The following is a 24533-nucleotide window of genomic DNA, read 5'->3' as shown; positions in this document are numbered from 1 at the left end:
TCTGCAAAGATTGTTGCTCCACCATCTACAGTATGATTGGGGGAAGTGAAGGCAGGGTGGAGGGGAGTTGTGGTGAGGCAAGCAGACAGGAGAAGGAGTTAGTATGATCAGGCTGGGTTGTTATCATTGTGGGAATGGGCCCCAGTTGTACTGGGAATGACCTCTCTGCTTCAAATCAGGTCAGTGGGGTGTTTCTCATTCTTCTTTGTTGGCTTGTCTCTTCATCCATCCTATAAAATTATGTCAGTAATGACCAGCATGACAGTTTAGACAGCTCTAACTGTACCGTGGATAATAAGCTAAAGTTTTACAGTAATCCTGGTTAGATGACATATTTATTATTATAAACACCTGGGATCCATAAAGAAAGCACAGAGTATGAGGGGCAAAACAGAAGACATTTTATATTCTTTTTTGGGACTTGTTTCAATAAATAGTTCTGATTAACTTTTATATCAGCAAAGTTGTTTGATCTTTATTAAATCCAGCAAATGTTATGGTTTTTTACAACATAAACAGACTAAATTGGAGACTTTTGACAGAGCGAATGTGATGATTACGTTTTTTACAGAGACCAGGGAACCAGGTTTAAATACTGCTGTCTGTGAAAACTTGGGTGTGGAACTCAGAAAAACCTATTAAAGAACTGAAGCAAGATCCCTTTACCCTAGATTTAGCAAAAAAAAGTTTTGCAGATTTAGGTTGCTTAATTCATCTTTCTTGGTTATTCCCTCCCTTCTCAAAATTGTTCAAATATCGCAAATACAAATGTTTCAAATTTGCATTCTCTGCAGGGTGGTTAGATTTAACTTGAGATGTTCCACATTCAGAGCCTGCTGAGATGGTTCAGATGCTTGATTACAATGCATCTCTCAAGAAGTTTACTTGGCACGGCCTGCTGGGTAAAGGCCCAGGGGGAAACACAAAGATTATAAATCCCAGCCGGTCTTTAAGTGACTGGTAATCCCCCCAAGAAGGGGCTGCATGAAGAAGGAGCTGTCTGCTTCTATGTTAGCAGCAATGTGATGCTGTGATATATCAAATATATATAGATATATCATCCCTCACCACTTGCATGAAAGTTTCTTCATGTTTCCCTCACAAAAGCAATTCACAAGAAACAAAGACAGCGATAAAGCAGAAACTAAAGGACTGCCACTCTTATTAAGGTAACGCAGTTTTAAATCTATAGTTGGTAAGCTACGACTGCAGGCTGGCTACCTGAGCAGACAGTGCCACTAAGTATTCAGTTAATATTAGCTTATTATTTCTGCTGTGTATCATATTAAAAAATAAAAATAAATGTTGCAAATACCATTTACATTACTATTATAGCTGTAATAATCAGTATGTTGTATTAGATGAGCAGTAGTAGGAATAACAGTTGCATATTTTTGATCGGTATCTTGCACCTTGGTTATTTATCGTGCCACATAGGAACATTGTCATTGTGGTTGGTATTGTTTTTACTCCACCATCCTCATCTTTAGCAAAGCTCAAAATACTCTAAAGGTTATTTATGTTGAGAACACCCCCACATAAGGTAAATTAAGACAAACTTGCATGTCCTCTGGTCGGGACTTGAACCGGAATCTGTTGCTGCAAGGCAACAACACTTAAAGCTGTTCCACCGTGCAGCCATTTAGAGATAAAAAATTAGTATAACCATGATATACCTTGATAATGATAACGCCACTGTTTGGACAGTTTTAAGGCATAATCATACCAACTGCTAATTCCCTGCCATAGTTGGAAATGGTCTGTGTATTCACACTGGAAACAATGTCATTGACTCTCCTTTTGCAGTCTGAGGCTCTTTGACATTAAATGGTTGTATTTAGAGTGTTACCACTGTCTTAGTGACAGGAGGAGCATGGATTCATGTAGTCACCCACGTTAGTAAGGTTTCCTGTATCATTTTTATAATCATACTATTTCTTGCTGAACATTGACGAGTTCTGATTTTAGTTATAGACAACACTGCTTGGCATGCTGTACGTACCCCCTCAAGTGTGACTTTGGATGACTAGAGCATGGCTCTGCACCCCTTTTTAAGCCTGGTTTGCTTTTCAAAGAGTATGTTTCATTTACCTCTCCATACCATGCAGCAGTGAAACATTCCTGAAATGCTTCATTTAGCCTTTAGATCATTTACTTTGCTTATACCACAGTAGGCTTCATTTCTGCTCTGTTCTTTTTACTTGAAAGTGTAGTTTTAACACTGGGGGTGTTGCCTTTCATGAAGGTGTTTGGTCAAAGTCTCATTGCGCTCCACTAATGGTTATAACTCTTCCAGATGTCAGCTTATTAACCATGACACCCCCTGCTGAGCTCTACCGGCTCTAAATGGCCCACCCTGTCCTAACTGAACAGCAGGGGTCAAAGGGTACAACCTTGCTGCTAACAAGCCACCCTGAGGTCATTTGGCTTCAGAGGACTTATTTCAGAGAGCAAATGGCGCAACATACATCAATATAGTACCCAGGTGTTCTTTGCTTATTGGGCACTTCTGCATCTCCAGTTACAACCTGTCTGAGCAGCACATAACCCGCCATGGTGACCACTTTCATGGCCGCATTTAAAATATATGACACACAATTGTCACATGACTGTTGACTGTTCTAATCAAATCTTCAAAATTAAGGTCACTCTTGTAACATTTGCTTTTACTGATACAACTATTGCTGTTGCTGAGTCTAGAAATGTATTTTTTGAATGGGGATCCGTCATCTGTTGTATGCTGTTGTATTAGATACTGAGACTTTTTAATAAATGTCTGACTTTATGTTATTGAATTGATTAAATGATTTCACTATATTTCTGACTGGAAAGTAACAATTAAGTAAAACCTGGGAAGTTTTAACACAAATGTGATCAAATAAAAGTCAGTTTTTTCTTTGACTGACAGTTTTAAATTGTACTTTCTAAGGTTGTTGCTAGAAAGACTTAATCAAATAGCACTGTTTTCTTTAACCTGATGTTATGCCCAGTGATAGCAGTCCAGGCTGATCCCACACCCAGTCCCCTGAAAAACCCTATTGGGATATTAAAAAAAAAGACTTTCTATGGTGGAGCTTATCGGAAACACGAAAAAAAGACCTTAAAATAGTTGATGAAAAATTGAAACAACATATATCTGTTTTTGAAGGTGTTCCTTCAGTGTCTGAACACTATACTCTTTTATTAGCTGAATTGCTAAAAACAGCTAGGTCCACAACAATTTGCAGATTTTGCAGTTTGTATACTTGTATCTATATCTTACTTAACCTGCATGCAATGCCATCCCACTTCCAACACACAAAACAAATAAAATCAGCATCTGCCAGCAGCGACTGGTGGTTTGTTTCTGGGTTAGAATATCAGCCAGCCTAATTTATTGGCCAGTCAGTATGTTGGTGTACCTCTAATCCTGTCAGCAGGTTCTTGGGTTTCTCATAAAAGACTTATCTTTAAGTTCTTATATTGTTGCTGTGAAACTGTATTGTATTGGATCATGTATTACTTGTTTCTGTGATCAGAAAGAACGCTGTGTTTTGTGGTTAAACATCAAAAAAGGCTCAGAAGAACCATTGCAAACTGCTTATGGACCAGTTGTAGGACATTAAAAAGCAATGCATCACATAGCAGGTACTGGATGGGAGTGCTGCTCTGAAAACTATGATAATAAACACAGGGATCTACTGCAGCATGAGCCCAGTTAAACCGCAGGAAATGGGTTTCATCTGCAGCCAATGAATGTTATCACTCCTGATTAATAGTTAGCTGAATCCAACCTTTATTGTGCGTATCTTTGTTTTTGTGGTGAGGTGTCGTAGGAGAAATGCCGACAACTTGCAAACAGAGAAGCCTAGGTTTTGTTTCAGGCTGCACTTTTATTACATTTTCTTTCTCTGCTCTCTCTTTTCCTCATCTCCTGTCTTTATTTTCTGTATTTATTTAATAAAGACAACAGGCCTATAACGGCTAGAAAACAAGAAACTATTTGGATGTTTCATTAGAACAAAACATGACATGGAGATATTCATTCTCAGTTTGATTTTACCACCACTGAAATAAGCAGAGGAGAAGTATAGAAATGTAATAAACCAGTTTGTATAAAGCTTACAACTAAATGTGTTTGTCATAATTTGTGTGGGTTTAGCTGGACTAAAGTGCAAACAAGAGTTCGGAGTTGAATATTTAATGAGGAGGAATGGTAACGTACAGGTGAGGTCATGAACAAAGGCAGGGCATCGGATATGGAGAAGGTATAAGCCAAGTAGCAAACAGGGTAACATACAGGGTAGACATCAGGGTGGAAATCTGGAGGAACCTGTGGCAAACAATGAAAACGAGACAGGATAAATACTGAGGAAAGTGGAGAAGGACAAATGAACTGAGGAGGCTAATCAGGGAGAGAATCAGGAGCAGCTGGTGGAAGGGAGACTGAAAAACACTGAGGGCGAGAGAGTAATTAACACAAATGTGCAGGGAGGTAACAGAAAAACATCTAAATGAACTGAAGCAACTAACTAAAGAACAAACAAGGGGGAACCAAATCTATCAGGAAAATATAAACTAACACATCTAACCAGGGATGTAACAACAAACCTAAACAACAGAGTGAATCTAATAAACTGAAATAAAGCAAGTGCAGAACATGGCAAAAACCCCGAACACAGAAAGTCATGACAGTGTAAATTAGGAAAGATATGGGAACTGGGAAAGCAGAGCCATGGGAATGCATTTTGTTACGAAAGACTAAATACAATATATGCTATATATATCTATATCTATATACAGGGGTTGGACAATGAAACTGAAACACCTGGTTTTAGACCACAATAATTTATTAGTATGGTGTAGGGCCTCCTTTTGCGGCCAATACAGCGTCAATTCGTCTTGGGAATGACATATACAAGTCCTGCACAGTGGTCAGAGAGATTTTAAGCCATTCTTCTTGCAGGATAGTGGCCAGGTCACTACGTGATACTGGTGGAGGAAAACGTTTCCTGACTCGCTCCTCCAAAACACCCCAAAGTGGCTCAATAATATTTAGATCTGGTGACTGTGCAGGCCATGGGAGATGTTCAACTTCACTTTCATGTTCATCAAACCAATCTTTCACCAGTCTTGCTGTGTGTATTGGTGCATTGTCATCCTGATACACGGCACTGCCTTCAGGATACAATGTTTGAACTATTGGATGCACATGGTCCTCAAGAATGGTTCGGTAGTCCTTGGCAGTGACGCGGCCATCTAGCACAAGTATTGGGCCAAGGGAATGCCATGATATGGCAGCCCAAACCATCACTGATCCACCCCCATGCTTCACTGTGGGCATGCAACAGTCTGGGTGGTACGCTTCTTTGGGGCTTCTCCACACCGTAACTCTCCCGGATGTGGGGAAAACAGTAAAGGTGGACTCATCAGAGAACAATACATGTTTCACATTGTCCACAGCCCAAGATTTGTGCTCTTTGCACCATTGAAACGACGTTTGACATTGGCATGAGTGACCAAAGGTTTGGCTATAGCAACCCGGCCGTGTATATTGACCCTGTGGAGCTCCCGACGGACAGTTCTGGTGGAAACAGGAGAGTTGAGGTGCACATTTAATTCTGCCGTGATTTGGGCAGCCGTGGTTTTCTGTTTTTTGGATACAATCCGGGTTAGCACCCTTTCAGACAGCTTCCTCTTGTGTCCACAGTTAATCCTGTTGGATGTGGTTCATCCTTCTTGGTGGTATGCTGACATTACCCTGGATACCGTGGCTCTTGATACATCACAAAGACTTGCTGTCTTGGTCACAGATGCGCCAGCAAGACGTGTACTAACAATTTGTCCTCTTTAGAACTCTGGTATGTCACCCATAATGTTGTGTGTATTTCAATATTTTGAGCAAAACTGTGCTCTTGCCCTGCTAATTGATCCTTCACACTCTGCTCTTACTGGTGCAATGTGCAATCAATGAAGACTGGCTACCAGGCTGGTCCAATTTAGCCATGAAATCTCCCACACTAAAATGACAGGTGTTTCAGTTTCATTGTCCAACAGCTGTATGTATGTATATATATATATATATATATATATATATATATATATATATATATATATATATATATATATATATATATATATATATATATACAAACATACGGTTAAACATTTTAGAACGCCTTTCTCTACATAGATTCTCACTGAAGGCATCAAAACAATAAATGAACATATATGGATTTATGTAGCAAACATAAAATTGTTAAACCTTTAAATATGTTTTATATTTTAGATTCTTTAAAGTAGCCGCGCTTTCCTGTGATGAAAATATAAAAATGTTTAGTTATTTCACACTTTTTGTTTACTACATAATTCCATGTGTGTTCACTCAGTTTTGTTGCCCTTGCTACAATTTAAATACTCATGAAGATAAAGACTCCCATTAGGTGAGAAAGTGTAGCTAAAACATTTGACCGGTAGTGTGTTTGTGTGTATATATATATATATATATATAAACCACTGAAGGCCTATACAGACTCCTGATTAATTTCTTGGTCCATAAAAGCCAAAGAGAACCAGATACTAGGTGGGGTCCATTAACTCTGAAGAGGACTGAAGTAAAAAAGATGTTGTAATGTTGTGCTATTAATGTGTCTCATGGCATTGGGTTGTTTTAGTATTAGGTTACATAGTAGTAAATCAGAACTTAAAGTTCTTTGAAACACAATGCAGTCGTGTCTTCTTTACTATTGTCTCCAGTCTCTGTTACAGATCAGGTAAGTGTAAGAGATTTCTGCACACTAAGTCATATACAGAGTAGATTGTACTTAAATTGCTTTTAGAGTGAATCATGTGTTAAAAAAAATATTTAATGAGATTACAGCTCCGGGGGTTGGTTGCAGTTTGTCTGTGGAGACAAACTACGTGAGCAGAGTGAGTATTAGTTTTAGAGACGTCTGCTTGTTTACTTTTGCCAGCACAGATCAAAATTCAAATGCAGCGGTTTAACAAATAGGCCTTTATGCTGGATTTCAGACACCCATACTGCCCCTCTAATGCTGTTCCTTTTCCCTCTTTGTCTTTGTATTGCATTTGGCAGGTCACCGCCATGCTTAAAGGTTTCCATGGTGACATGAATCAACACAAACCTGACCTGTGTTTCTTTTCACTGACCGTAGCTTTTAGCTCATGAAACTTTCTTTATTATGCTATTATCTTGATTTTTTGTGTTATTTCTTCTGCTGTTAGTCATACTTTTAGAATAAATGAAAAAGGAACACATATTGAAGTTCTGATTAAATAGAGGACACTTTGGAAATATTCATACTATCTCAACACTTCTCTTAGTGTTTAAGCGTATTTACTCCCTTATGAGATGCTGAACCATCAATAGAGCTGAATATATATTTCCCTAATGACTAACATTTAGTCTAAAATGCTGCTTGTATTGCTGGAAATCAATCAATACAGCTGGAAAGATACTCGCCCTTTTATCGGTTATTGATGAGTCATGAACAATTGTGTTATTTTGCTAATTAATTGCTTTCTACAATCGATATTTACTCCAAGTTGTGCTAAAACGGCTTTCATGAAAGAAGGACAGGAAAGAGTTTGTGTTGGTCTGCTTGTTGAGACATTTGGGCTCTTGTTGCTTTCTGAAGGGATCTTTTCACTGTGTTTATTAGGTCATTTAACTGCAACGCCCAAATCTGTGTGTTGTTCTGCGAGTGAAAGACACAAACTCGTAAAGAACTTCAAAAACACACTCCACACAAACACATATCAAATGGGAGGTTGGGCTAATGGAAACAAGTGGGAATTGGTTTTGGTTAAGTGTAGGGGCATAAATTATCGCTAGCATTTACTCTCATTACACAAATCTGACCATAGAAAGGTTTGACATTGTGCTGATGGAGACTAATCTCAGATCTTGCATGTACAATCTGTGGATACACTGAAGCATACTGCTCACAAGGTCTCAGTCAATGGGAGTCAGGGAGGGAGTCATGTTGAAAGTGGGGCTGTGTGTTCTTGATGAGGGAGAGAGAAGAGATTATGTTGTTGGCTAAGTGGAATCCAGAAGATTAGGCGATAGCAGGATAAGATAAGAGGGTGTATGTTTGAGAGCATAAGTCTTCCCAGAGGCCTTGGAGTGAGAAAAACAAAGCTGATATTTCAGTTAGGCTTCACCTGCAACAGCATAGAGAGAAGAGGGAAGGAGTCAAGAGTTTCCTTTCGTATTTTCCCATAAAACAACCACTGTAATCCAATATTCTCTAATACTAATGGGATCCATTTGGAGGTAGGATAGGACAGCAGCCAAAAGTTTTTTTTTGTTGCAAACAAATGTAAGAAAGAAGCAATGAAGAAAGACTTCCTGCTGACCAATTTGGGAACAAAAAAAACCCCATTTAAAAATGCCACAAAGACATGCAATCTACAGCTGCACACACACCAGTCTATGTACCACTCAGAGAACTAGAATATGGAAACAAAACGGTGTCTGTATAAAGTCAGGTTAGTTTTTGCTCAGTATCTAGCATAATTCTGGCTCAGTTAGGCAGTGTTTGTATACAACTAAAAATACATGGAAAATTTAAACAAAATTCGTTTGGAATTTTGAGTTTCGGACCGGTCAGCGATCAAGGCCAGTGAAGTTGGAAATTAGCGGATTTTGTCCACCAGCCAGGTTCTTGGTGCATCTGTAAACAAAACCAGTGTAGACTAACTAGTTTAGTCAGGAAATCCAATAACAGTTATTCAACATGTCTTGATCAAACCCAAGTTTGATATTTAAGATCTGATGACAACATCTTCTTACTGCCTGAACTATTTACAATTCTATCAAATATATGAAAGATTTGTATTTTTACTATTAAACTAATTCTAAATTAAGTAAAGATTGTTAATTTGTTTATAGCACACAAAATAGATATACATTGTGATATTTAGTATGGAAATTAGCTAATTTAGACATACCTAGGCTTACCTTTAACAACTAGATGGCTATAAAGCGCTTCCAATATGATCATTTGTATGTGTTGAATATGCATCAACAGGTATTTGTGACATACTGTTCACATGCCACTCTAGCTGTGTGGTGGTGTGAGGCAAATTCGGGACAATAGTCTACAAAGGGCTCATTAACGCTTTATAGACTACAGACGGAGGCGGATGTTAACCGATTCAAACAAGTAATTTCATTACATTTGCTGAAAAACTAGTTATTATAAACTCCTTCATGATTCTCAGGCATTAATAGTTCACAGCTATACCAATAATTCATGTATGGATAATTAAAACTGAGGGTATTTAATGTGAATTTGTGCTGTTAACCCTCAGACTTACTCAAATGTCTCAAAAGCCCAAAACAAGTATAATAATGTGACTTGATGAAAAATCTTGGATCGCCCAAAAATCTGCTCTATAACCTTTTTTCAAGAATTATTGCGATGTTTGAGTCAAAACCACAGTTGGTGTCTAACAATGATTTCCATCAACGGAGAATTAGGGAATGATGCCAACACTGGGACTAATAAAAAGAATACAAATCAAATTAATGTGCAGCGTGTTAAATTTTATGAGGATCTTGCTAAACTGCATGGCACAACAAATCTAAGTGAGTCTCTTGCTGACATGGTTTCTGTTATTAAAGCCTTGTAATGATTCTAAAACAGAAGATGTTTCTAATTGTGCACTCGTTCACAAAATGTCAAGTAAAAAAACCAGGAATAGCAGCCAGACGGCTGAGTAATGCTAAGTAAGTCAGAAGTTTTATCTCTTTGCTGTACTGTGTGTTGGTATTGAGCCTGCTTTTCTAAATGCTTGTTTGTGTGCAAACAAAACATTTATTCTTTTATTATATATATACATCATATTGTTAACACATTTGCTTCAGTGGATTGTGATTTAGAAAGGTAATCTGGTAATTCTTCAAATCATTAGTAATGACTCAATGTAATGTTAAAAAGATAACCCAAGATTTGTAGTTTTCAGGTCATGTCTAGACAGTTTTCACCTTTTCTGCTTTCAGTTTAGATAATCTAGACATATGTCTGGATCTGTACAGTTAAAAGAGGGTCTAAATGATGTTTTGAGTTTTGTTTGCTGTGGTTTTTTTTTTCTTCAATTTTTTTCTTTTCTTCTGGGGATTAAACTTAATGCAATCACACTTGAAATAGGATTCATGTGGCTCCGAGGCCTGCTAACCAACACAGCCATGTGAATACATGTGGCATTGATCAGTTTCAGCAGCCAAACACATTTCAGTGGGGAAAGAGGAGAGAAGGTCTTTGTCAATCATCTCTGTAACATGAACAGTCAGCTTGAAATTCTTCATCGTATTTCCCGGGCAGCAGTTTATGAAACCCATAGTTTGACGTGGGAAGAAATTTGTTTTTGTCTATGCAAGGCAAAAAAGATAGTGGGATCTTTGCGATTGTGTGTAAAAGTTCATACTAAAGCTTGTTTATTTGAACAGTTTCACACCAAATCAGTATTAAGGTAGAACATTTGACAGTGATGAGGTCGCTGATGGTAAAATTGACTGAGGTTATCCAATACTGATAAACAAGAAATTAATGCCCTATATTTACCTCCTTCTTGACTTGAACTACACATATATTGAAGCATTTCTTCACATTCATTCTTTGTTTTTAATTTTAAGTGTTTAGGAACCATTATTAAATGACCCTTCACTTCCTGTTTCAGTTGGCCAAAAATGTGCGACCTATTTCTATAAGGCACTCTACAAAATGGGAAACACAAGCAATCGTGCCGTTCAGGTAAGGCACATGTGGTTGGATATGCATAAATCAGAAAATGGGTCCAAGAACAGAGCTTCTTGCCAAGTGCCAACTCTCCAAAACTCATTGTTAGAGAACTGCAGCAAAGACTGGCATCAAATCTCAATAACCACAATTTATTTTAGGACTAAATTGGCAGGGGAGTCAATAATTTTGAGTGGTACTTTAACTCTCTTTGCACCTTTGATACAGTTACAGGTCATGTTTGCTTAAATATTATAGATTGACAACATCTTAGACATGCAAGAAAAAGTACCAGTTAAAGTTCCAAAAAATATTTGATATATTTTCTGAACTTCAGCCCAGTGGCTAATAAGTACCATCAAGTTTGACCCAATAAAACCATTTTATAAAAGGACTGACCCTGTTTGAAATGGTTAATGGTTCAGGAGAACCTGACTGGAAGGTCCACTGAGATGTAATACAAATATGACCAAACATTATTTTTAGGTCGTGTCTTTACAAGTACTCTTAGTAATAAACCCGAAGGTTAACTCCAGCCTCCTTTTCTTCTTGCCCTCTTGTTTCCCCAGTTTCATAATGAATATCAGTTTAGATGTGTTCAGTTGTTCAACAGGAAGTCTGGTGTTTTCACATTTGTAACATTACAACCACAAACTTCAAAATGTTTAATTAAAATTTTATGTGACAGATCAACATAAATTTGTGCAAAGTTGTGGAATAAACGGAAAATTACGTTTGGGTTTTAAATTTTTTTACACAATGAAAGTCTAAAAAGCGTAGTCAGTCAGTCAGTCAGTCATATCTACTACTTAGGGAGTTCTGAATGGAGTCGGTTGCACTGAACTGTATTTATATGTTTAAAAGTAAAGAGAGCTGAATATAAATTCATACATATAGTTTTTGATTAAGCATGTTATGTGTAGACCAAATGTGCCTCTTTGAGGGGCTCCAGTGAATTGCTGCTTCCTTGCTTTAACACAAGTCCCATCCTGTTTTGACTCTCGAGTTGCTGTTCCTCCCCTCCCATTGTGGATCAGGATTGTGTTGCCATGGCACTCAGCTGGGTATTAATGCCAGCTATGACAAAGGGTGTAATGTTGGATTCCCAGTCTTGAATTACAGCAACAGAGAGGTCAGTTTCCCCTGGAGAGGAGACGGTTACAGCAGTGACCCTCCCTGGCGGTCATGCCTGCTAATGTTAGATTCAGCAAACCCTAATCCTATACCGGCCCGTTCTACTGTAATACTAAATTTTTCCCTCCAAATAAAAGTGTTTATTTAATGTTGCATGGCAAGTGTATGGCAACTAGTACTTTTTCCTCTCCAAAAATCATGGGTCATGTTTGCAGGTATTTGACAGGACTGTTTTTTCTGTCATATCTTAGCTGATCTTCCTGACTACTGAGAGTGGTAATACATTGCTGCTTTATGTGCACAGCCTGCCAGACATTCCTATATGAACTTAATAACAATGAGGAGCTAAGTCAGCAGCTTTAATTCATTGCTGAGTGCAGCTGCTATAAAAATATCTCTGCTGAGGTTCAGGCGCTTAATGCCTTGTCTCAGCTGAGGGAGCGCAGATGTTTTCTTTCGCTTTTTTTCTTTTACAATCCCTCAGGATCAATTTTATAAAGAAGTAACCTTATCTGTAAGCCTTGTGAGTTTTCGGAGAGCTTGCTTTACTGATATTTTACTATACTGGCTAATGTGGCATATTTTTTATGTAGGTTTTTTATTTAAACTAAAAACCTAACACATTTTGGAGAGCAACATAGGATTGGCTTTGTTGCCATTTTAACAGAATCCCCCCCAAAAAATTATAATTATATGATTTAAAATAACAAAACAAAAAGCTTTTTATTGAACATATTTGCTGCAAATATGTTTCAACCAATGCCCCAACCCCACTGCACAAATGACCTAAGTCAAACAGAATTGGTGTCAATCAATCGTTTTACATTTGTGCTGGCTTTTGTTGCTTAAAATTTAATTTGTGCTGCTTCTTATTAAAAGGTATTGATGGAAGTTTAAGAGTCAATTGAATAATTTAGATCTAGGCATGTTCATCATATGCTAGAAGGGCCCATTCAAAGTTAAGACTGAAATTTAAATGAGAATCTGTGGCAATAGTTGAAAACTGATTTTCACAGGACCCCTTATCCATCCAACCGACCAAGCTTGAGGTATTTTGCTAAAAAAGAAAAATTTTAGTCATCAGATGTTCTGAGCTGGTAGAGACATGCCCTAAAACACATGCAGCTGTAATTGTAGCAAAGGATGAAATAAACACCAGATTTTTAAAATTTTTATTTGCAGAAAAAACATTGAAAAACCATGTATTGGTTTCCTTTCAATTCACAAACAGGCAACACTTCTATCACATAAATCCCAATGACATATATTGAAGGTTGTACTTGTAATGTGATGAAACATGAATAAGTTCAAGGGGTGTGAATACGTTTACTGGGGACAGTAACTTGTTAAATTTGCATTTTTTTTCTAACAATGGACAATTATATGTTCAATGCACTGTTATTAATAATCATTTCAATCATTTTTTTCTATGTGTAAAAAATATTGTGATTTTGTTTTCTGGTAACTCTGCAGATTTTATATTTTATTTGAGTAATTATAGTCATGAAAATCTGGCAAAACTATTGTAAAACTGGAAGATCTGTCCTTTGTTTTTAGACTTTTCACTGTGATCTGTCAGTACCAGTGTCATGGGTGTGTGTTCAATCAGACTTCACCATGGCACACATTTGATTAGTTGTATATTTTTCTGCCTTGTCTGTAAGTGGCTCAAGTGTGAGGGCTGTAAATGTTTAGTTTACATCAAGTGTGAGCTCGGGAATGTTTCTGGTAACCGGCCCGGGGGGCTGAAGGGAAAATTGCTCACTGTCACACAGACACTGCACATGTTTAAGCTTTACTTTAAATTCGCACAGTTTATACATAAATATCCCTCCCGACCACAACTACAAAACTTAAAAACACACAAGAAAACTTGCGAAAAACAAAAACAAGTTGGAGTTCCATCTGGTTATGTGGTGGGTTTCAAATGTCTGTGTGGTGTAGCTGATTAACAAAAACCAATTTTCCAGTCTTGTGGGTAAGGTTATGTTCATCCCCTCAAGAGGAACGTTTGAGGTAACCCAGTCCCTGTGCTAATCATTCATCAGTAGAACAAGCTGATTTGTTTTGGTCCTTTCCCTGCTTTCTTGTTAGAATGTCAGCTATTTTGATCATGGGGACCTTAGAACAAGAAATACACAGTAACTAGTTCAAAAAGTTATGTATATTATCACTTAGGGAATAGTAATTAATTCCCATTGCAACACATTCTTATTCTAACCATAACATCAAAGAATCACTGATCTTAACCTAATCACATTCAGTTCTACTTAAACTATGTAAAACTAACCACAAAACATTTGTGTCTAAAAAGAAATTGGCATTTCAAAAATAATTTTTAATCACAAGTGCCCTGATTTACAACAGCTCAGGGATACAAAACTTGAAATCTCTGTCAGTTCAAAGTTCTACTCTTTGTCGACGTCTCCATTAGATTCTGTTTGGGAAGCAAAACGCCACCTGGGATGAGCCATATCTCCCTTTTAAGAGCCCTCAACCAACCCAAACAGCATTGCATTTTTGAATTCCTCCCATGTTTTTGCTTCTGCAACCAAGCTGCAGTCTTTCCAGCTGCCTATCTGCTTGTTTAGGAGTCGACAGAGAAAACCAAGATCTAGAGGCCTTCCTCTTTAGTTTGATAGGCTTTATCGCCATAGCGGTCTACCAGCTGGTCTTCTGGTTGTCCTCACGACAGCACCAGTGACCTTTAGACAACAACTTCTGGAAGCTACATCTCCGTTGGAGACCATGAACATGCCCATTCAGAATCAGTGTCACCAAACCTCCATCAAAACAAATAAGAAATTCTCTCAGAGATCTCCCAATGGAGGGTCGTCTGCTAGTCATTCCCAGTTCACCTTCACCACTCGTTTGAGGAGCTTTTTCTGCCATCCAACTAGCTACCAGGTGGTGATCAGTTGACAGTTCTGCCCCTCCTTTATCCGACGGTTGAAGGTTCTATGCTGTAGCTCTCATGATATGGTTTAAAATCAAACTTTGGCCCAAGGTGGCCTGCTGCCACTTATGATCACTGCTCGATTTCAGATCCTTGAGGCCAATTACACCCTACCAGGTGACCACATGGGAATTTAAGTCCTCAAGGAGAATGACAGCATCCCTAGATGAACCAAATCACCCTTTAATTAACTGAATTTAATTAGATTCTAGTTTGGAAGTCAGACAGGGCATTTTTTACTGTAGTTTCAAGCTGTCTGTAACATTTTGTGAAATGTACATATAAAGAAAGAGTTAAAAATTTTACCAAGTGAAGTACTTTTATGAGCTTTCTTTGTGTTGGCAACATGTTTGTGTAAGTGCTGCTCCTGGGGGTGTAGGTTTATGTGTGTCATGGGGGGCGAGATATCTAATCTGTCCAGCAGGCAGACCTGTGATCGTTTATGTGGGAGTCGGGGAATTCCGTGGTCCGTCTCCGTACTGCTGGAATTTCAAAAGCAGTCAGGCACGGTTTGTATAAATCAGACAAATAGACCACCACGGTCATGACTTAGAAGGTGGTTAGGACAGGAATGTCAACTTCGGTACTTTGAGTTGTTTTCACTGGCAGCACCATTTGGAAGGAGACCTTCCCTGACCCAGGTGTGTTTATATCTTCTGAAGCAGGCCCCACCTGTTTCACCCAATCCTCAAAGTGATGTGTGTGTTCGTTTCAGGTGACCTCTCCCCGGTGCAGATGTCCTCGGTTCCTCAGTCGCAGTTCATTCCCTTGGCTGAAGTGCTGTGCTCCGTCATCTCAGACATGAACTCTGCTCAAATCACCGTCACCCAAGAGGCACTCGTCAACTACATGAGCAAAGCCCATCCAGGTAATTCAGAAAATATTTACTCAAGTTTCTTATTTAAAAACTAATTTATTTGTGTGAATAATTAGGTAACCCTACAGCAGCCTGTGTTTCTTTTCCTAACATTTTTGATGTTTAGTAACAATTTTAACTGAGAAATTCAAAATAAAGTAAATATATTTTAAAAATTCTAGGACCTGTTGAACTGTCGGGGGGTAGGGTGTCCTAACTTTTCCTCATTTAGAATGGACTTTTTTTTCCCAAAACTGTCACTTTTGTTGTTTACCTGTAATTAAATCACTTTATTTTCCACAGATAAATAAAAAAGGATTATACAACGATATGTGAACATTTTGAAAGAACTGAATATTTATCAGGGTGTTCTAATTTTTTCTTGACTGAAGATTTTTGGCAAGATACTATGTTTCAAATATGTCCCAAAATATAAATCCATAACTATGTATATTGCAATAAATACCTAAAAAAAAGACAAAATAAAAATGTTTAGGCTAATAAAAAGTACATTTTCTTATCAGCATAATTTTCTGAAAAAAGGTTATCAATCCGTTGCATCTCCTTATTGGTAACTGAGGAGGACAAATGCTGCACTATTAAAAGTTACATTGTGTTTCCAGTCTTTTGTAAAGATTCAGTTTGATTTACATAAGAATCTTATTTATCAAACTTCTAAACTGTGTTTAAAATACTGAAAGACTCATTCAGTACAAAGCCCTTTTGTGATATGTGCAAAAAGTGTTTTCACGTTGTCTTGCATCTTTCAACATTAATGTTGCTGTCATAATTGTGCATATTACCCATACTCTAATGCATGTCCACACCTTTAATGGTGCGTTGACACCGAACGCGGATTCTGCGATAGGAGCGGCCGATTTACATGTTATCCCTATGTAGAGGCGCGTTCAGGAGCGGAGCAGCGCAAGGCGGTGCGAAGGAGACGAAGGACGCGGTGCGGAAGGCGTGCCAAGCGAAGCGAGAGCGATGGACAAGTTGAAAAATCTGAACTTTTTCCTAAATTCGCGTTGCGTCAACCAATCAGGGACTGGATGTGGCTGTGACGTAGGGTGAAGGACCGTAGCGGAGAAGAAGCGGTTGTCAGTGAAGATGGAGGACTAGATCATAGTGGCGTTGTGCGGCAAGCCAGAGTTGTATGACTCAACTAATTACTTTTACCGAGACAAGTACAGAAAGGACCTGGGCTGGTTATGTTTAGGCACAAATATCTTATATGTAGGAGATGTAGACATTAAAAATCGGCTGTTTTTTTATTGAGCTGAGATTTATTATTCACCGAAGACAGATGGACAGGCGTTCAGCAGCGGGGATACAGCGCCGGTAGTTGGTGTCCCGGAGGCCAATTCGTCTCCCAACGCGGGACAGCAGATCTTCGAACTGGGTCCTGGATAGACGGAAGTACCACTGAAATCGACCGTCATCCAGACCCAGCTCCTGGAGTAGGTGGAGGTACTCTCCGAACTGTTCCCGTCCCTGAAGAATCTGGTAAACCCAGGGACGTCGGCGCCGGTTTTTGGCTCTCCACAGGTAAAACACCGTAATTAGGTCTGTGAAATCCATGTCCACCATGTTCAGTTGAAACCAGCAAGCAGCAGATGGAAGCTCTTCCTATTTGATGACACGGCGAAGCGTTGCCGTTTGTTGCCATTTGGCAACGCGGAGTTCACGTGGAATGTGAAGCGAGCAACAGCATACAAATGACGCGAAATATTCGCAGAATCCGCGTTGGGTGTGAACGCACCATAAGGATGTTGCCGGTTCAGTGAAAACACAGTGGGTCTTACCCAAATCCAAGATAGACAGTGGCTTGCAAAAATATTCATATCCCCTGGAGATTTTTATATTTTATGTTACAACCCCAAACTTCTATGTATTTTACTTTTGCGATAGGCTAACACACAGTAGTGTGTTATTGTATTGTTCTTGTGAAGTGGAAAGAAAGGTTTTTACCAATGCAAAGTATGAAGTGCATTCATCACCACCAAATAAAATCCAGTGCAACCAACTGCCTTCAAAAGTCACAGAATTAGTAAAAAGTCTATCTTCGTATTTAATTTAATCTCAATACAAATACAGGTCCTTCTCAAAATATTAGCATATTGTGATAAAGTTCATTATTTTCTATAATGTCATGATGAAAATTTAACATTCATATATTTTAGATTCATTGCACACTAACTGAAATATTTCAGGTCTTTTATTGTCTTAATACGGATGATTTTGGCATACAGCTCATGAAAACCCAAAGTTCCTATCTCACAAAATTAGCATATTTCATCCGACCAATAAAAGAAAAGTGTTTTTAATACAAAAAACGTCAACCTTCAAATAATCACGTACAGTTATGCACTCAATAGTTGGTCAAACTGTGTCAGTTGACTGATAACTAGTGGGTTTAACTTTGTTTGAAGCACAGTGACTTTTCATAAAAGGACGTGGTGGCGCCGCGAAGTTGGACATCATGCCATGGCCATACGTTTGGCTCTAATTTCCACATACATCATCTGATCTGCACCAAATTCAATGTGATTGATCCTAGTCCAGTCCCCAACAGAGATCTGATGACATATTCGGTGGGCGTGGCCTAATTCGTCCACAGCGCCCCCTAGAAAACTTTAAAAAATCAGCCCCAAGCCATGCTTTGACCGAGGATTGTGAAATTTGGTACACATACAGGTCCTTCTCAAAATATTAGCATATTGTGATAAAGTTCATTATTTTCCATAATGTCATGATGAAAATTTAACATTCATTTATTTTAGATTCATTGCACACTAACTGAAATATTTCAGGTCTTTTATTGTCTTAATACAGATGATTTTGGCATACAGCTCATGAAAACCCAAAATTCCTAGTTAACAAAATTAGCATATCATTAAAAGCGTCTCTAAATGAGCTATGAACCTAATCATCTGAATCAACGAGTTAACTCTAAACACCTGCAAAAGATTCCTGAGGCCTTTAAAACTCCCAGCCTGGTTCATCACTCAAAACCCCAATCATGGGTAAGACTGCCGACCTGACTGCTGTCCAGAAGGCCACTATTGACACCCTCAAGCAAGAGGGTAAGACACAGAAAGACATTTCTGAACGAATAGGCTGTTCCCAGAGTGCTGTATCAAGGCACCTCAGTGGGAAGTCTGTGGGAAGGAAAAAGTGTGGCAGAAAACGCTGCACAACGAGAAGAGGTGACCGGACCCTGAGGAAGATTGTGGAGAAGGGCCGATTCCAGACCTTGGGGGACCTGCGGAAGCAGTGGACTGAGTCTGGAGTAGAAACATCCAGAGCCACCGTGCACAGGCGTGTGCAGGAAATGGGCTACAGGTGCCGCATTCCCCAGACCTGGGCTACAGAGAAGCAGCACTGGACTGTTGCTCAGTGGTCCAAAGTACTTTTTTCGGATGAAAGCAAATTCTGCATGTCATTCGGAAATCAAGGTGCCAGAGTCTGGAGGAAGACTGGGGAGAAGGAAATGCCAAAATGCCAGAAGTCCAGTGTCAAGTACCCACAGTCAGTGATGGTCTGGGGTGCCGTGTCAGCTGCTGGTGTTGGTCCACTGTGTTTTATCAAGGGCAGGGTCAATGCAGCTAGCTATCAGGAGATTTTGGAGCACTTCATGCTTCCATCTGCTGAAAAGCTTTATGGAGATGAAGATTTCATTTTTCAGCACGACCTGGCACCTGCTCACAGTGCCAAAACCACTGGTAAATGGTTTACTGACCATGGTATCACTGTGCTCAATTGGCCTGCCAACTCTCCTGACCTGAACCCCATAGGGAATCTGTGGGATATTGTGAAGAGAACGTTGAGAGACTCAAGACCCAACACTCTGGATGAGCTAAAGGCCGCTATCGAAGCATCCTGGGCCTCCATAAGACCTCAGCAGTGCCACAGGCTGATTGCCTCCATGCCACGCCGCATTGAAGCAGTCATTTCTGCAAAATGATTCCCGACCAAGTATTGAGTGCATAACTGTACATGATTATTTGAAGGTTGACGTTTTTTGAATTAAAAACACTTTTCTTTTATTGGTCGGATGAAATATGCTAATTTTGTGAGATAGGAATTTTGGGTTTTCATGAGCTGTATGCCACAATCATCCGTATTAAGACAATAAAAGACCTGAAATATTTCAGTTAGTGTGCAATGAATCTAAAATATATGAATGTTAAATTTTCATCATTACATTATGGAAAATAATGAACTTTATCACAATATGCTAATATTTTGAGAAGGACCTGTACAGCTGTTCTGTGAAGGCTTCAGAGGTTCATTAAAAAAACATTAAAAAAAGCATCATGGAGACCAATGAGGTTTAGGTTGCAAAACAATATCCCAACCTTTAAACATACCACAGATTTTCTCTTCCACTTCACAATTATGCACTACTGTGTGTTTATATATATAAATACATTGATGTTTGTGTTTGTTACATGACAAAAGTTCAATGGGTGTGGATACTTTTGTAAGGCACAGCACTTAATTTGAAAGCATCAGTTTCGGAGGGAAACATATCCTGGCTTTGTTTCAACATCCCTTAAACAACGACTAAACATTTTCATGAACTTTTAGAAATACCCCCTTACAGCTAAATTAAATTCCTCCTCTTTGCTATGTGCTGTCTCTCACGCTCTTCTGTATCTGGTATCTTAGGGATAACCATTCCCACGCAGGAAATCCTCTACAACGCCCTTGGAACTCTGATCAAGGAGCGTAAGATTTACCACACAGGTGAAGGCTACTTCATCGTTACGCCTCAGACCTATTTCATCACCAACAACTTGGTCCGAGAGAAGAACTGGTGGACCTCCGCTTCAACAGATGACCCACCTTTGGCCCCTCCTGTTACTTACCTTCTGAACAATGAAGTCTGTGTTGAGGATACTCAAACAGTCCCTGTAGCCCACTGCAGGTCATGCAGCTGTTTTAGCCCTCACCAAAATTCCTCCAACACCGCAGCCACAACTGAAACGCCCACCATCCCTCCCTCCACTGTTCCTGACCAGCATTCTGTATCTGTGTCCATAAGCGAATGCACGGGAAGAAGCTTAAAGTGGCCCCGGGCATCAGATCATAAACCCTCAGTGCAGAATCAGTCCACATCCACAGCTGCTGATTGCCAGACTAGTGAGATCAGCAAAACCTCTGCTACTACAAACGCCACAAATCGGAAAGAAAAGGATAAACCTGGGAGGAAGTTTGGTCTTAGCTTGTTTAGGAGGAATGGAGGCAAAAAGGAGAAGCCAAAGAAGGAGTATGCAACATTTTCAGGCCAGTTCCCTCCGGAGGAGTGGCCTGTAAGAGACGAGGAAGACTTGAACAACTTGCCCCGAGACCTGGAGCATGCCATCATCAAACGCATCAACCCTGAACTGACTGTGGACAACCTGACACGCCACACAGTCCTAATGAAGAAACTGGAGGAGAGAAAGGAAAAGGGAGTGGTTCTGGATCGAGGTCTGGACAGTAAAGACAAGGGAGTAGACAAGGGAATGTCAACCGATATTTTAACTTTCTCCAAACACAGACATCACCAATTGTCTAAAGCGGGTGGAGGGAAAAGATTGTCCCATAAGGCTTCTCGCAGCAAGAGGAGGATCCACTCATCTCGAGAAAAGCAAAGGGAAAGGGACAAGGAAAAGATTAAAAGCAAGGCCCCCATGTGTTCTGACATTTATCCAGATGAGGATGATTTGATTCCAACACGGCTCAGGGGAGAAATTCCGGCTGATACTACAGATCAAAAGGAGGAACCTGGGAATGCTGAGGGAAAGTGTTTTTACAAAAAACGCATTGACAATCCTTTCCAGACTCATCCAATCAAGGATGGTGAGAATATAACTCCCACCAACAGGGAGCACAGAAGGCGAGACGTCAAAGAGGGCAAAGCATCTGTGTCTGGAAGAAAGGAACGAACCAGTCACCGCTCCAAGTCATGGGACCCTCATCGGGCAAAACTGATGGCAGCGACTGGAGAGAATGCCCTGAAATTCCCATTGTATGAGGACAGATACAACTGCGACCACGAGAGGGACTTTGTTGTTGAACGTCTGCTCCAGCCGGACAAAAAGCTCAGCAAAGAGCTTGGTTTGGACTACAGCTCGGCATATCTACATGGCAGCACGCTCAGGATAGACGACAAAGTTCGGTATCAGGATGAACAAAGCAGCAAGGAGATTTGGGAGAAAGAGGGCAAACATGGACATTTACAGAATAAGCAAGAGTGCAAAAATGTGCCAGACCAAAGCAAAATACAAGATAACAGTCTCATTAACATCCAGCAACACTCCCATATGAATACTGTTGTCCCTGCGTATTCCTATCAGCCCGTCATAAACCCCGCACATGGTCCAGATCTGCCATGGCCCAAGCCGTCTTTACAGCGGAAACATTCCCTCCGACTCTCCAGTCAACAAAAGGATGAAATTTCAAAGCCGAAGGAGCGCTCCGTGACTGCTGAGGATCAGCAGGAGACCCAATCAGCCAGTAGAACCATTAACCACAGGGAGGTTCTGGAACTGACAGCTGTCAACACACCGCTGATGGCAAACAATGATGGTTTTATAGAGGATGACTGTAGGCTGTATCAGACAGCAGGACCAGAGGAGGAAGATGCTTGCAGCTCCCTGTGTCTGAGCACCGAGGACATGATTGATGCAAATAATTACAGAACTGATGGAGTAGCAAACTATCACGGTCACCGGCTGGTTTACAATAATCATGAATCTAAAATACATCAACATTCCTATTATAAAGTCATGTTCCAACAACAGCAAGCTGCCTGCAAACAAGACTCAACAGATAGCACTTTAAAGGATCTAATTCCTCCCACAAGCCAGCGGGAAGCCTCCCTCATATCCACAAGACCAGCAGAGAGCAGCTGGAGACTGCATCATCAGAGAACTAGACCACCAAATCCCATAAGGGATCCATTAGTCCCTGGGGAAAAGGGGTGTGGATCTATTCTGGATGCAGACTGTTCAGAGGCATGTGAAGGTGCAGACAGCAGCATCTTTGACTACTGCCAGGCCAGCGAGCTCGAATCGGACACGGAGACTGTCCGAAAGTCAGCCGACGAGGGTGATGGCGAGTCGGCGCACTGGGCTGTGGATGTAGAGGAAGTGCGGAAGGATGCCTTGGATAAGAGTGGTGTTCCTCAGACCCACAAGGCCATCCAGAGCACACCCATTGGAAGTAGAAGAGCAGAAGAAATGGTGGAGAATCAGAGCATTACTGGAGACAGTGGCATAGATTCCCCTCGGTGAGTGACTATCTTTATTTTTTTCTGTAAATGTTATTAAAGCAATCTGAAATCATTTAGTATTTCCTTGCAAAGACCTTACTCAGAGCGATCGTGTGAAAGCCACTGAATAGCAACATACCCCAAGTCTTTCAGCTGTAATCACTGCAAAAGGTGGTACCTCAAAGCATTGACTAATGGGAGCTAAATATAAATGCACTCCACACTTTTCAGATTTTTGTCACAATAGATTTTGAAAACTACGTATCATTTTCCTTCTTTCACAAATACGCATTACGTTGGCGTTATCTGCAACCTTAAAGGCATAGAAGATTGAGGTTGTAATGTGATAAAATGTAAAATAATTCTAAGAGGAATGAAAACGTTTGCAAGGCACTGAACCCATGTATATGTGCGGCCACACACCACACGCCTCTCTGAGGTGCTTTTGGCCAGTGTAAACATAGAACTGACATTTAACCCTGGGGTTGGAAGTCTGTGGTTGGCCTTACTCCCAAAATATGTCATTTTACTTGTAAGGTAATTTGCAATAAAGCTGAACAAACACCTTGTGGCCAATTATAGCATCCAGTGTTTGAACAGAAGGGAGTCATTGCTAATAATTAAGTATAATTGCTGTGCAGCACTTAAAAACTCATTTTAAAATTGGAGAGGAAGAAAAGAGTTGCTTTCCTGGCATTGAACTCTCTGTGCACCTGGTCATAGGTAGATAGTGTGCTGGGATGGTTGACGTGTCACGTTACCAAAGTGGTGTTTTTTTGGCCCTTACAGGACCCGTGTCAGTCTCGCATCCAGCAACACTGTTATCCTGGAAGGCCTCAAGAGAGGGGGCTTCCTGCAGAACCTGGAAAAATTGCATTCAAAGAGCAGCACCATCCGACCACAGAACTCACTGCTACAGCTGACTCCTGTAATGAACGTATAGCAGGTCCTTGTTAACGCAATGCAGACGACACTTCTCTGAGGTGCATCAGAAGGCTTGAACCACATCCTTGATGTATGCAAATGCAAGAAAAGGGATAAATGAGGATCTGTAGTTTGGTGCCTACCTCCACATATTGACACCTATGAGAACATGGGTCTGTGTAAAAATGTTCAATGAACACAATGATTGTAAATACTTTACAGAGAAATCTGCTAAGATATATCTAGACTTACTTGTGTATCTGCTGTTATATAGTTTGCATTTTATGTAATATAAATGCAGTTTTGTCAGTCTCTCACTAGTTTTTAATTTTGTTTTCTCGTCATCAGTTACAAAAATAAAATTATATATCCACCAAGATGTCTTTTGTTTCCATGATATATATGTATGAGCTTAACTGGATTTGATATATTTCTTGGGAAATATGTTTTTATTAAAACAGCTGCTAGACTTAAGGTGTTGCAAAGCTCAACCAGCATAGTCACTAACGTCATGTAGGACTTTTAGGCCTTTTACATCTGTTGACTAGGGATGGGCACCTATCGTATTGTTTATTGTTATCGGGTATTATTTTATTCTCAAGAATTTTGATATAACGTGACAATAAACTAATAAATGTTTGCACACCCCGAAAA

At 39.8% G+C, this 24533-nt stretch overlaps 1 protein-coding gene across 1 annotated transcript in view; it reads left to right on the top strand.

Moving 5' to 3' along the window:
• Positions 1–24533, top strand: part of stox1 (storkhead box 1) — a 30538-nt gene extending 6005 nt beyond the window's left edge. Inside the window, exons 2-4 of the mRNA XM_047352526.1 lie at positions 15551–15703; positions 20366–22973; positions 23745–24533. Of these exons, the coding sequence (XP_047208482.1) occupies positions 15551–15703; positions 20366–22973; positions 23745–23898 (2915 nt within the window). The 3' untranslated portion in view covers positions 23899–24533. The remainder of the gene's footprint in view (positions 1–15550; positions 15704–20365; positions 22974–23744) is intronic.

This window comes from Girardinichthys multiradiatus, chromosome 22, assembly GCF_021462225.1.
Source record: "Girardinichthys multiradiatus isolate DD_20200921_A chromosome 22, DD_fGirMul_XY1, whole genome shotgun sequence".
NCBI lineage: Eukaryota > Metazoa > Chordata > Actinopteri > Cyprinodontiformes > Goodeidae > Girardinichthys > Girardinichthys multiradiatus.
Note: the sequence above shows the minus strand (reverse complement) of the source record. Positions and strands in the feature narration are given on the sequence as shown.